Below are 12,362 nucleotides of genomic sequence, written 5' to 3'. Positions count from 1 at the left end.
AGACAGGAAGTTAAAGTGAGTTAAATTGCCATAGGGCAATATACTGACCATTCATCTGTTGCACATAACTTCACAGCAAAAGGACCTGTGCCCCTGATATACCCAGGTTGGACAGAAGGACTCCCCAGAGGGCAGTGACCAAGGCTATGTTACATCTTGTGGTCAGACTGAGGGCTGCTGTATGCCTCTAACAACCTTTGATTTCAGACTTGGACACGTAGGAATCTCTTTCCAGCTCTGAGATGGCTGGTAAGCCATTTTCAAGGATTTTTTTCCCCACTCTTTCATCTGTCTTCCTTGACACCGCTTCTTTTAGCCATGAGTTGCATCTGAGCATTTCCCACCTTACCTCTTCCTTGCTCCACTGGCAGCATGGGTCACCCCACTGCCTGCCCACCACCCAGGCTCCTCTCCCACACCTCTGCCAAACACACCACTATGCTGTGTGGTCTCTGTCCTCAGCCGGCCTGACCCATCTTCCCTCGAAACCACATCCAACAGTCTTGTCGGGGCACGGGCACTTTCTTCCTTGACCTGATGGAAGCCCATGTCACTCTCCGGGGTCCTTCAGCCACACAGCAATCTTGAAGGAAGCTCAGACCTTGGGTCAATCTCAAGCTATACATCTTCCACATCATCCAGGTGGTGGCTGATATTTAGGCTCCTGGCTGAACAAAAGGGGCAGAAAAGTTAAATATTAACTCTTGCATGCTTACTAAATTATGGCATATTATATTAATGTCTATTATCAGGGTGATTAGACATTGGAATGGCTGTGCAGGGAGGTGGTGGAGTCACCACCCCTGGAGGTGTTTAAGAAAGAGTGGACATTGCACTTATTGTCATGGTCTAGTTGGCATGATGTTCAGTCATAGGTTGTATTCTGTGATCTCAGAGATCTTTTTGAAGCTAACTGATTCTGTCATTCTGTGATTCTGTGATAAGGATGGATTTCACAATCAGACTGAAAACTGTTGCTGCTGCCATTTCCTCCTCTACCATCTAATAAATGAGTATTCCTGCTTTTGATGGGAGTAAGGCACAAAAGATCATCCTTTCCTTGCATGACAGATGACAGCCACCATAGGCAGAGATCCTTAGCCTGGGGGGAGGATGCCCAGTGGGAGCTCTTGCTTTTCTGCAGAGCCTGGCTGAACTGACATGCAGACACTGGCCCAAGCATGATGGTTACAGGCATTGCTCCACACTGAGTTATATTTAACACAGGGGCCTAAATTACACAGCAGATGAGAGGAACTTGCTTTAAAAAGGTTTACAAGGTGCCACCTGTTTCCCAGGTCAGAATCAGGAGTTTTGAAAGCACGTTTGACAAAGTCGAGATCAAATGAACAAAGTAACATTATATAGGAGTCTCCCTCCCCTACTTGGGCACTGGGAAAGAGGCAGCTGCCCTGATGCCCAGCTGGAAATTAGTAGCAGCCTCAGGGGATCTTGCAGGCTCCCCCACTGCAGGCAAAGTCCATAGGGAGGATGTGCAGCAGTAACAAGGGAGAAAAAAATGTAACTGAGAGGACAAGGAGCTTCTGAGAGATGAGAACCAGCTGAAGGATAATTCTTTTCCCCAGATGAGGATAATACACATAAGTTCAAAAATAAGAACTTTCTCCAGAGCATAAGCTTCTCTGGGGCAGAGACCTGATAATTTGGAGAGTGTCCCATGAGAAACAGAGCTGTGTGGGCAGCTCCATAAACCATGGTGGCGAGCAGATGGGGAGACCTTCCTGCCTGAATCAGACTTCATTCAGACCCACAACATGAAACCCACAGCACAGGTCAGGATGCAGATAAAGTAAAACCAGCTCACTGCAACCTTGTGCAAGAGCTTGCATAAAGCAATGGACCTGAACACCCCCAAGAGCTGCTCTGCATCCTTCCTCTGGATCCACCTCTGGAGTCTCCCCCAGCTGTTTTTTCAGAACATCCATACTAGTTCCACCATCTTAATATCTACATACAAAAGTTCCTGCCACATTTAAGTGAAATACAAACTACCTTAAAAAATGCAACATAAAATTAAAGAATTCACTGTTCATAGCTCCAAGTCGGGAACCAAGCAATTAATATACAGCTTAATCTACAGCTTCTGCTACCCTTATACAGCTCTAGTGCTTTGGCCTGCAGCCCCTTTGCTTAATTGCTCTCACTAAAGATAGCACTCTCCTAATGCAAAATAATCTGGTGAATCCTATGCCCATATCAGGGCTAAATACAGGGTGTTTAAGAGGAAGAGAGCTCAGCATAACAAGGTGTTTGCTTGTGTTCAAGGGAAAACAGAAACGGTTACTGAAAGTCAAAATAATGTCTCACATATGACATGAAATCCCATTAAAAGCTAATTTTTCTAGTTATCTAATATTATTCCTGTTATGGCTAATATTTCATGGATGATCCTTTGTTAACATATAACGACAAGCCACAGCCTGTCTGCATGCCAAAGATACCCTCTTTAAAGAAATATAAATACCATGGAACTCTTCTGATCCTTCTTGTATAAAGTTTTTTTTTAATGAAACACTATTTAGATGCTTCATGGCCAGCAAAAGGAAATAAATGTAATAAAAGTAGTCTTGGCTGTGAAAGAGGTCTGAAAGACTGAATTCCTCAAGGGACAGACAAATAAACCAGGGAAAGTTTTATTTCATTATCAACAAAGTAGTGGCATGCATATATCAGCTGGTATCAATCTTGGTTATAGCTTGAGGCCAGTGACTGACGCCATGCTGCAAATTCAAATTCTGACTTTTCCATCACAGCACACATTTGGGTTATTTTCTGCAGTTTTCCATTTTCCAATCCTCTGCTGCATCACCTTCCCTGTGCCTGGAATTACTGTCTGCAATTGGAGGTTCAGGGACTTTTTAAGCTGGAGCTTGTACCCAACTGGTTGTTTCATAGACAAAATGAATTTGCCTAATCCTTTTCTGAATCCATCCATCCTGTCAGCCTCCATAACATCTTACAGCAAGAAACGTCATAATTTAATTACACATTGTGTAAAAAGGTACTGAACTTAGTAAAAGTTATTAATATCTTTTAGCCAAGAAGAGTATTGTTATCTGGAGTCTCATCTTGTCTCTTGTTTTTTTTGAAAAGCCTTGCTACATGGGCAAGGATGGTCAGGTCAGCTGTCGACTGTAGGGTCACCCAGACACTCAGATTTTGCAGCTGCTCCTTCCTTCTGACCAGCACAAAGCAGGAGAGGAGGTGAGGTAGAAACAACAGAGAAAGCACAGCTTTCTGTGGTGATGTACAAGTTAGAATCAATCATGATCAGCCTGATCAATCATGGTGTAATGGCCTGACTTGGCAGACGAGCAAAAAGAATGACAATTTGAACTCTGGCTTCAACCCTCTGCAACAGCCAGGCCAGCCTCAAAAGGCCCCTCATTATCCTTCTTCAGCAGGGCAGAAACCATCCTTCTCCATAGGCAAGGCTTATTTCTAGAGGTGTTGAGCAGCCATGCCCTGGCTGAACTTAGCAGGAACCACAAGTAGTCTGAGAGATTCAGGGCAGCACTGCACAGGGAATTTTGTTTTTGTAAGTGCAACCATTCACTTATACTTTTTTCCTCTACTCCATGCTGTCCTTAATGTCTTTCCACTCTTTGTGAGTTTGTTGTCTCATCTGTAGGTCCCTGATCCAGCCCTTTACTCCCTTCAGCCTTAGAGCCTTTCTGAAACTCTGAATTGCAAGCCAAAACTGTCCATTTTCTCAGGACATAGACACAAGTAGCCCATGAGACCCACACAAGGAAAATGGCCAGCTAAAACTCAGACTGATCCTGCTCTTCATCAAAAGGTGAGCCCTAACTGCTGTTCCTATATGTCATGCCTTTCAGTCACCATGAAAACATTTTTTGTTCATTACGAGACCTGAAATCATGAAGTTGTGATGCTGAGATGACAAGGTTCTGAACAACACCCCAGATTCACACAAGCTCCTAATTGTCTTCTTCTGGCACTTTCCTAGCAAATACCACTGCCTTTGACTGGCATTCAGCTGTTACTGTTTAATACCTCTGCAAGGGAAATTAACGGCAGTTACTTCTCTGGGAAGTGAGAGATGGTACTTTAAAATAAGACCCACCTCCAAATAACTTTCTCAGCAAGAAAGAAAATTCCCCACCTCGTTACTTGCTTAAACACTTTTCCGGGGGGAGTGCCACATGTTTCACTGAGTGCAGCAAGATCCATGCTACAGCCTGGCTGCTGTTCCCCCTCCCCGTCCAGCTGCATATGGGCGATGGACTTGGTCAGACAGAGGTCAGAGAATAAAAAAAAAAAAGTAAATAGGAGTCACGCTCTGGGAGCACACATTCACTGCATTGCTGAACTGTCTTACTAACCCGGGAGTAGCCTCCCACACTCCCATGCCGTTAGTGCACAGCTGCTGCTGGAAAGTTGCCCACAGAGCCTCCCTCCCCTCCCACCTCTTTCAAAGGACCTTGTCTGGAGCTACCAGGCTTCTGCTGGCAATATTTGTCAGGGAACAGAGGACTACTGTCACTTAAAAACAAGCAAAGGATTACAAGATGCTTTGATTTTGTTGGGAGCTCAGAAAGGGAATAGTTACCGTTTCAAAAGCTTGAGGGAAACACTGGTGCACAGTCAGCTTCGCATGTTCATTATATATTTGGCAGAATATATCAACTGGTTTATGATGACTTCCAAAACAGGTCTTGCTATAGCCATGCCAAAGGCTTTTGTAGAAGGACATCTGGTCCACAAAGCACCTTTATATACTTTTGGGGCTACAAATACAAATTTTATACTATACAGGCAAGTACAAATAGAAATAAATGTTTTCAACACAAGACTTTCAATGACATGCGCACAAAACCCCTGGCAAAACGCTCTGCATGGCTTTCACTAATGCATCCTAGAAGTCACAGTGTGAGACAAGTACCAGCTCTTCTGAGTCCAAGCTAGAGGAGCAGAAGCAGGACTCTGTTGGAGGGGTCTTTGAAAATCTGCCCACAGGCACTGCCCCTGGGTGCGGCATCCTGGATCTTGAGGATGGAGAAAATCTCATCTGTTCTGGGACACGTATAACATTTATTTATACAGGAGCAGAACTTCCCCCTCAGAGAAAGTAGGAAATGTTGACGTAAATGGGTAAAAGTGCTACTCTGCAATAAAACACTTCTTCATCCAGCATTTCACATAAATGTGGTGTCCAAAAAACTACTAAAGTTTGGATTTTCAAAGGCCCCCTTGGGGATGTTGTACTTTACTCTCTTTGAACATCTCTTTGGTCCTTTCAAAAATATCAGCCTAAAAATCCCTGCTGGGGGGCAGCATGATGTGCTTTTTTCAGGTCTTACCTTTAATACAACATTAACCTCACATTTTGCATTTTTCCATGCATGGCTTTCTGAGTTCAGCTCTGACTCTGAGTCCTGCCTCCCCTTTTATCCACATGCTGTGGATTATCTGATCTGATGAGTCATCAGAAATAATCCTGCAATGGCATTGCTCAGTGTAAGGGTTAGTTTGCAAGCTACTTTGTGTCATCATTTATTTGAATAAACCATGCCACTTGCCCTGTTGCACTTAAAAAAATAAGAAAGCAGCCACTGAACTGCTAACTATTTTAATCTCAAGATAACATATTTGTGAGATCTGAGCCTCCAATACCTTTCTCTAAACAAAAGCTCTTACAGTAAAATTGCACTAGTAAGATTTGCTCATTTGAATCTTATAAATCCTATGTTGTTGTAAGGGCTAAGAAAACCTAGCTCTTTAAATAGAGTAATTCTAGGCTAAGAACATTAATGGCATCCCAGAACTGGAAAGCTGGATGTGTAAATTAAAAAGCAAAAAGCACATATACACTCTTAATATCCTAATACCTATTACATGTGATCTCTTTCAAAGTAGCTTTAAATGAGAAGTGCAGTTACTCTTTGATATAGCTGCTAGAAACATAGCCAGGATGCCCTTTGTTATAATTTTAAAAAATCAGTCTGCATTTCAGAAAGGCTCATAATAAATGTCTTCACAAACAAGCACACATTATTCCCTTTTTGGCTTTTTTTTCCATTTAAAACATAAATCTGCAGCAAATACAAAGTAGATCCCTTCACTCAGCAGAATCCTCTTGACTTGACTGTTGCAAAGAATCCCTTTTAGCCACCATGACAGAAATGATCATAAGTGCAATGAGAAATCCTCTCCATACCACAACTAAGTTTCCCCAGAGCTACCAGGAACTGGCATCACTGCTTCATCATCTGGCACCCAACAGCCTCAGCATAGTCTGGAGACCACAGCAAGTGACCCAAATCAGTTAGCAGTTGAACACAGGTGATGGAGCTGTGGATCACTATGTCTGCAACCCAAACCTGGACCCAAATCCAAAGGCACACCAGCTATCTGGACACTGTGTTTGTAAAAGCACTGAAAAGGGATTGCACCACCAAAGGGATCATCTGCCAGGTACAATGCAGGAGTGAGGGTGGACACTTTGGGTTTTGCCTCCGAAAAATCCTAATCTGTTATTCACAGTTTTTCCCATGGCATTCATCAGAGGAGCAGTGAGCCTCTTTAAACACAAGATTGCAGTTATTCTCAGAGGGTAAAAACAAGTCTTAGAAGTATGGTCCTTGTTTCAGAGAGATGGAACAGGTCTGTACTTCTAAACATACCCATACAACCTAAGGCAGCCAGGGCTGGCTCCCTGGTGACGCTGTGCAGCAGCAGCACGTGTGGGAGACCACAGGGATAACACTGCAGAGCCCGGAGCAAATCATCACATCCCTGCTCTGGCCCTCGTCATCCCATGTCCTGACAGAGAAGGAGTTATTTGCTTCAGAAGGAATTTGGGAATTCAGCCTATATATTCAACTTCCACATAAATCACGGTCATTATCTAAACGGAGTGGCAAATGCAGGCCCAGGGAACATGTATAATTCAGCCACGTTGTCTTGAAAAGGCGCCTAAAAAGTCTGATTTGAGAAATTTCTAAATATGATATTCTTTTTTGTGCTTTGCAGTCCATAGGGAGCAGGGGGAGCCCAGAGGCGAGTGATCACCCTCGCAGGGCCGGGGTGGACAGGGTGTGCAGGGCAGGAGCGGGGGTCCCTGGGGTTCCCCTCCCGCACCCGATTTCTGCCACCCACGCACCTCTCAGCGCACAAAGAAGTCGCGCAGCACCTCGGCAGCGGGGGGCGCGCCTGTCCCGCCGGGGAGCCGCAGGGCACAGCGTGGGCAGCCGCAAAAGGCGCCTGGCCCCCAGCGCGCCCACCCCTCGGGGGACCACCCTCGACATTTCATCCCGGGGGGACAAAAATCCGTGGAGGGCTTGCCTAGAAAGACTCCCTCCGGGCGGCCACTGGCCTCTCGGCGCGGGGAAGGGCACTTTCTGCCGCTGTTTGCTGGTTTGTCAGGCGACACGAAGGAGTTTTGCCCCTGGGCCGCGCTGCTCCGGCCCGGCCGGGTGCGTGGACGCGCTGTCGGGCCGTACTTCCCGGCGGAACCCCCTTGGCTCCAAAGCCCGGTGGTTTTAAACAAAACGATTGGGGGTTTGGTTCGTTGGTTGACTTTTTCTTTTCAGAAAATAACTACAACCCCTCTCTGCACGAATATATTTTTTTATCTCGCTGGTTCCCCCCACCCCCCACCATGTGATCCCCCCTTCTCTCACATGCCTCCGAGCTGGCATGAGTCCAGTCCGGAGGATATTTTTTTTAATTTTACTTTATTTCCACAGCACATTTCGACTCCAGCTCCCCAAACTCTTTGATCTCCCCCGCTGTCTCCTTACCCGGAAGAAAACCCTGGCTCTCTCAGCTGGGAGCTCGGCGCACACGTGGGCGCCCTGGCGCGCCTCCATGCTCCTGCCAAATTTAGTCACACAAAGGGCCCGGGGGGGGGGCCCGAAGGGGGATGAAAGAGGCCGCCGGCGGGACATCAAAGGCGCCGCCGCCCCGCCCCTCTCCCGCCCTCCCCTATATAGGGGGAGCCGGCGGCGGACGCGGCTTCGCACGCGAGGGTGTCGTGTGTCCCCCCGCCCCGCTTACTGAGCCCGGTTCCCCTCTCTCCTCGGTCAGCCCCCCTGGACCTCTGAACTGGGGTCGTTCCCCTGCCCCGACCGCTGGTGCTTGGCCGCGCCAGGGCTGGCGATGGGTTTCCCCAGCCCGTTCGCCGCCCGCCCCGAGGACGGGCAAACAGGGCTGGCCGTCGGGGAGTGCTCGGAGTGCTGGTCCCCTCAACGCTGAAATGCAAAAACCACAACTTGAGAAAAAGCCATAACCCTCTCTAAAACTCCGAGACCCCCTCAAAAAAAAAAAAAAAGGTAAAATCCCTCCAAAAATAATTTAAAAATACAACTAAACAAACAAACAAAAACAAACCATGGGGAGAAGACAAAGCCACGCTAAAATGAAAAAAAAAAACCCCACCTAAAGCTGCAAAAATAAACCCTGTTACAGTACGCAACGGCGCGGCAGCCGGTGCGGAGCCGGATGCCGGGCACGGCGGTGGGCGCGCTCCCGGCGGCACGGGTAGGGCGGCGGGGTCCCGACGGGAGTGAGCGGGACCACCCTATCCCGGACGTAGCTCTCCCCGGCGTACACCCGTCCCCAGCCCCCTGGACTGCAAGTAAAGCGACAGCTCTGAGTTGTCTCCGGTCAAAGCTGACTTTGGAGCTGAGGTTTCCTAAGTTTATCTTCTTGTCATAAATCATTAGGGCTTCCACGCACATGCATCCCCCGCCCTAGTCCCGCAGTCCCGCCGCCCTGACTCCAGCCCTTTTCTGCCTTCAAAATCTTTCCACCAAAAACCGATCCGGGATAAACTCCAGCCCACGTGAAGAGACGGCCGAGGGGCGGGGGGAGGCTGCTTTTCCAGAGGGACTCGGTAATGAAACAGACGGGTGGCCGCGCCGCCAGTTTCTCTGGCGGGGACCCCTGCCTGCTCCCAGGCCACGCTGCCCGTCGGGGGAGCGGATTGCAACGCTCAGCCGTTCGCCGCAGGGTTTTTTTTCAGAACGGGACCGTCCCGGAGCAGCTTCGCCCGGGCCGGGTGTCCGGTGTCCGCAGAGCACCAGGAAGGGCAAAAGGGGCGGGAGAGATGCGGAGATGTGCATCTCCTCTCACGAACCATTCCCGAGTAGTCTGTCGTTTTCCAAACAACCGCTTCCTCATCGCCTCTCTCCGGCCGCCTCCGGGAGAGAGCGGGTTTCCCTGCATCCAGGCAGAATTGCCCAATGAAGCCCCTTGACAGGAGTTACATTTCTAATTTCTTTCTTTCTTTCTTTCTTTCTCGATTATTTATTTCACGCACTTGTTCGACTTGGCAAGTCCATCTCCCGTTTCCCACTACCTTGCTCCCTTTCTCGGGGTTTGGAAGGTCTCACTTCTCAGCTGGATATTAATTACTCGTTCGTGGGGGATGACGCAGAGCCGCGGGCAGCAGCGTGGGCAGCCGCGCTCAGCCCACCCCTGTCCTGGCCGGCAGTCCCGCCGCGCCGAACCCAGCATCTGCCGAAAACGGATTGACCATCCACAAGTTCCCGTTTCTCTAGCTCCCAATTCTTGAAGGTTTAGCAACCTGACGGGGCATGTGCAAAGCACCAAGCGCACCTTTCCGATGCCAAAATCATGGGAAGTTGTTTCCTGCAAAATGTGTGCCCATCGCGTTCGCAAAATAGAAGCTGAGGATCTTGAGGTTTCCCAAGTACAGCGCCTGCTTTTGTTTGATTTTTTAAATTGTACTCGCGCCCTGCAGCAGGGCGATACCGGGTCAGCCGGGAGGTAACGGGGCAGCGCGATGCTGGAGGAACGGAACGGGGTGGAGGGGTGAACCTCCGTTACTGCTCTATTTACCGGTCCGAAACTGGGACACGCTCACCCCGGCGGGTTTCTCCCCATTTCTCGGGGACTACTACTCGTTTCTGTCGGGCACTTGCTGGATTCAGCGGGGACGTCTTAATTCTGCCCTTCGTCCGAAGCGGGCACAGGCAGAGCCCAGGCAATCCCTCGCACACTTCCCACACCGGAGTAGCGCCATGTGGCGATAGGGAAGGCTCAACAAAGCAGCCCTAAAAAAGCAGGTCTATCCGCCCTTCTCTCGGGGATGAGCCTAGTCTCCGTGCCCTCCTCGGCGGGTTCCTGCCTGGGTAGGGAGAGGAGCGGCAGTGCCCGCGGCGCGGACACGCACACACACGCACACGTGTGCATTTAGACACACACAAGGACACAAGAACACACGGACCCACAGACACACAGACACACGGAGAGGCTACTCAGGGCAGCCAGAGCAAAGTTTGCCCGGGGGCAACCCCCCACCCGCTCCCTCCCTCCTTCCCTTCCTCCTTCCCTCCCTACTGGCCCTGGCCCCGGCCCCGGCCCCGGCCCCCTCCTCGGCCCCCTCCTCTCTCCCTCCCCGCCTCCGCCGCCTGGGCGCGGTGTCAGTCACGGCGGCGGCTCCTTTCATCTCCGCCGCCCCCGCCCCGCCCCGACGGCGGAGGGCGGGCGGCAGCGATGCCGAAGTTGCTCCGCCGCCGCCCCGTGCCCCACCGCCCCCCGAGGGGCGCCGCGTCTGCCGGCTGCGGTAGGAGGCCCCGCGCCGGGCGCTGAGCGCGGAGGCGGCCGGGGGCGCCGCCGCGGCAACTTTTTCCCCTGCCCGCGGGCGCGGAGGGAAGCGGGAGGGGGGACACCTCCCCGCCCGCTCCATCCCTCCCTTCTGCCCTCCCTCCCTCCTGGGGCTGTTTCTTCCTCGGCCCCCCCGCCCCTCGCGGTGCCGCCGAGCCGAACCCAGCTGTGCCCGGAGCCGCGGACGAAGCGGCGGACAAAGGCCCGGTGGGTCCGCGCCGCGGGCAGCGCCGTCTCCTTCCCCGGGACGCCCCCTCCCCCTGCCCGCTTCTCCCCAGCCATTTTAACTTGGTCCCGCCGGGGTGGTGGCAACTTCACTCGGAGGCGAAACTCGGTCCGGCTCCGCTCCCTCCGCGTTCCCTCAGCCCCCGGGTGAGCCCGGGTCCCGGGGAGGTGAAGGGGGGGCCGGGTCTTCTGAGGGGCGGTCCCCGACGCGGTCGGGACACAGGCGGGTGTATTTCAACCTATTCCGGCCGTGCGGCGCGTCGGGGCGAGGGTCCCCGAGAGCTCTGTGCCGTGTGGTAACCGGGGTACCTCGGCCCCGAGGGGGCGGGCGGGCAAGCAGGCAGGCAGGAGTCTCCAGCTGCCGAGAGCAACCCTGAGGAGTTCACGGGATTTCTCCTTCTTCTCTCCTCCTTCTTCTCTCTCTTCCTCCTCCTCCTCCTCCGCCCTCCTCCTCCTCCTACCCCCGCTGCTCCTCCCGCTCCCCTTCCCGCGGCGGGCCGGCGGCCGCAGCAGACGCCGCGCTGCCGTGAGGATGCCGCAGCTGCCGGGGGCCGGGGGCGGAGGGGGGGACCCGGAGCTCTGTGCCACCGACGAGATGATCCCCTTCAAGGACGAGGGGGACCCCCAGAAGGAGAAGATCTTCGCCGAGATCAGCCATCCCGAGGAGGAGGGCGACCTGGCCGACATCAAGTCCTCCCTCGTCAACGAGTCCGAGATCGCCCCCGGCGCCAACGGGCACGAGGTGCGCGGCCGCGGGGGCAGCGCGGAGCGGAGGGGGCGCGGGATGCCGGGGGGCTCCGGCCCCCGCCGCGAGGGAGGGAGCCTTGGCGGGGCACTGAGGAAAACCCTGTTTTCTATATTTCCCCTAAAAAAATAGCAATCATCCCATCCCAATTCCCGTCTCCATAGGTGCGGCGGGCAGAGCCGGTCGGGCGCCGCGCCCGGTATTGGGCTGGAGGGGGTGGCCGCTTCCGCGCTTCGGTCCGGGACTAGAAAGTTGCCGCGAGTCCCCCGACGGTGCGGTGGTATTAAACCTCAAGCAGCCATGAAATTTGTTCAGTAAAATCAGCGGGGTCGGAGCATTAGCCGTAAACTCTTTAAGGGATTTGCATAAAACTGTTTGGGAAGAAATTCCCGGCGCTAAAACAACTTCAGGGCGAGTGGGGAACCTGCCTTTTTAAAAAAAATTTTTTTTTTCTTACCCCCCCCCCCAAAGATGTGGTAAGGCAACCTGATTTTCATTATTAATAATTTTGTTAGGTTTTTATCAAGAGTGTTTTGACTTCCGAAGCTCCAAGTATTTTCCAGAAATTAGCCCCTTTCGTTAAATGCAGGGTGCTGCTTCGAGAAAGGCTTCGCAAAGCCTCATAGTTATTCACATTGTCATAAAACGATCATTTATACAAACGTTTCTGGTACAGTGGCCTTCCAAGAGTCTTATGAGGAAAAACAAAGATGTTTATCTAATTCTATAACTTTTTTCTTCCTTCAAGAAGCTGTAGTTCTGTAATCGATAAAGG

General features: G+C 51.4%; 1 protein-coding gene across 10 annotated transcripts in view; it reads left to right on the top strand.

Annotated features, from left to right (window-relative positions):
• Positions 1 to 10,687: 10,687 nt before the first annotated feature.
• The window catches only part of LEF1 (lymphoid enhancer binding factor 1), a 70,023-nt gene continuing 68,348 nt past the window's right edge, over positions 10,688 to 12,362 (top strand). For 2 of the 10 annotated variants that reach the window (XM_071555127.1, XM_071555123.1), the window contains exon 1: positions 11,147 to 11,584. In XM_071555127.1, the coding sequence (XP_071411228.1) occupies positions 11,375 to 11,584 (210 nt within the window). In that variant the 5' untranslated portion in view covers positions 11,147 to 11,374. Of the gene's footprint in view, positions 10,825 to 10,896; positions 10,990 to 11,145; positions 11,585 to 12,362 lie in introns of those variants that run through there. The other 8 variants (XM_071555119.1, XM_071555118.1, XM_071555120.1 and 5 more) reach the window with 8 other exon arrangements.

The sequence above is a fragment of the Pithys albifrons genome, chromosome 5, assembly GCF_047495875.1.
Source record: "Pithys albifrons albifrons isolate INPA30051 chromosome 5, PitAlb_v1, whole genome shotgun sequence".
Classification (NCBI taxonomy): Eukaryota; Metazoa; Chordata; class Aves; order Passeriformes; family Thamnophilidae; genus Pithys; species Pithys albifrons.
The sequence above is the reverse complement of the archived record's forward strand: the minus strand, read 5'-3'. Positions and strand labels throughout refer to the sequence as shown.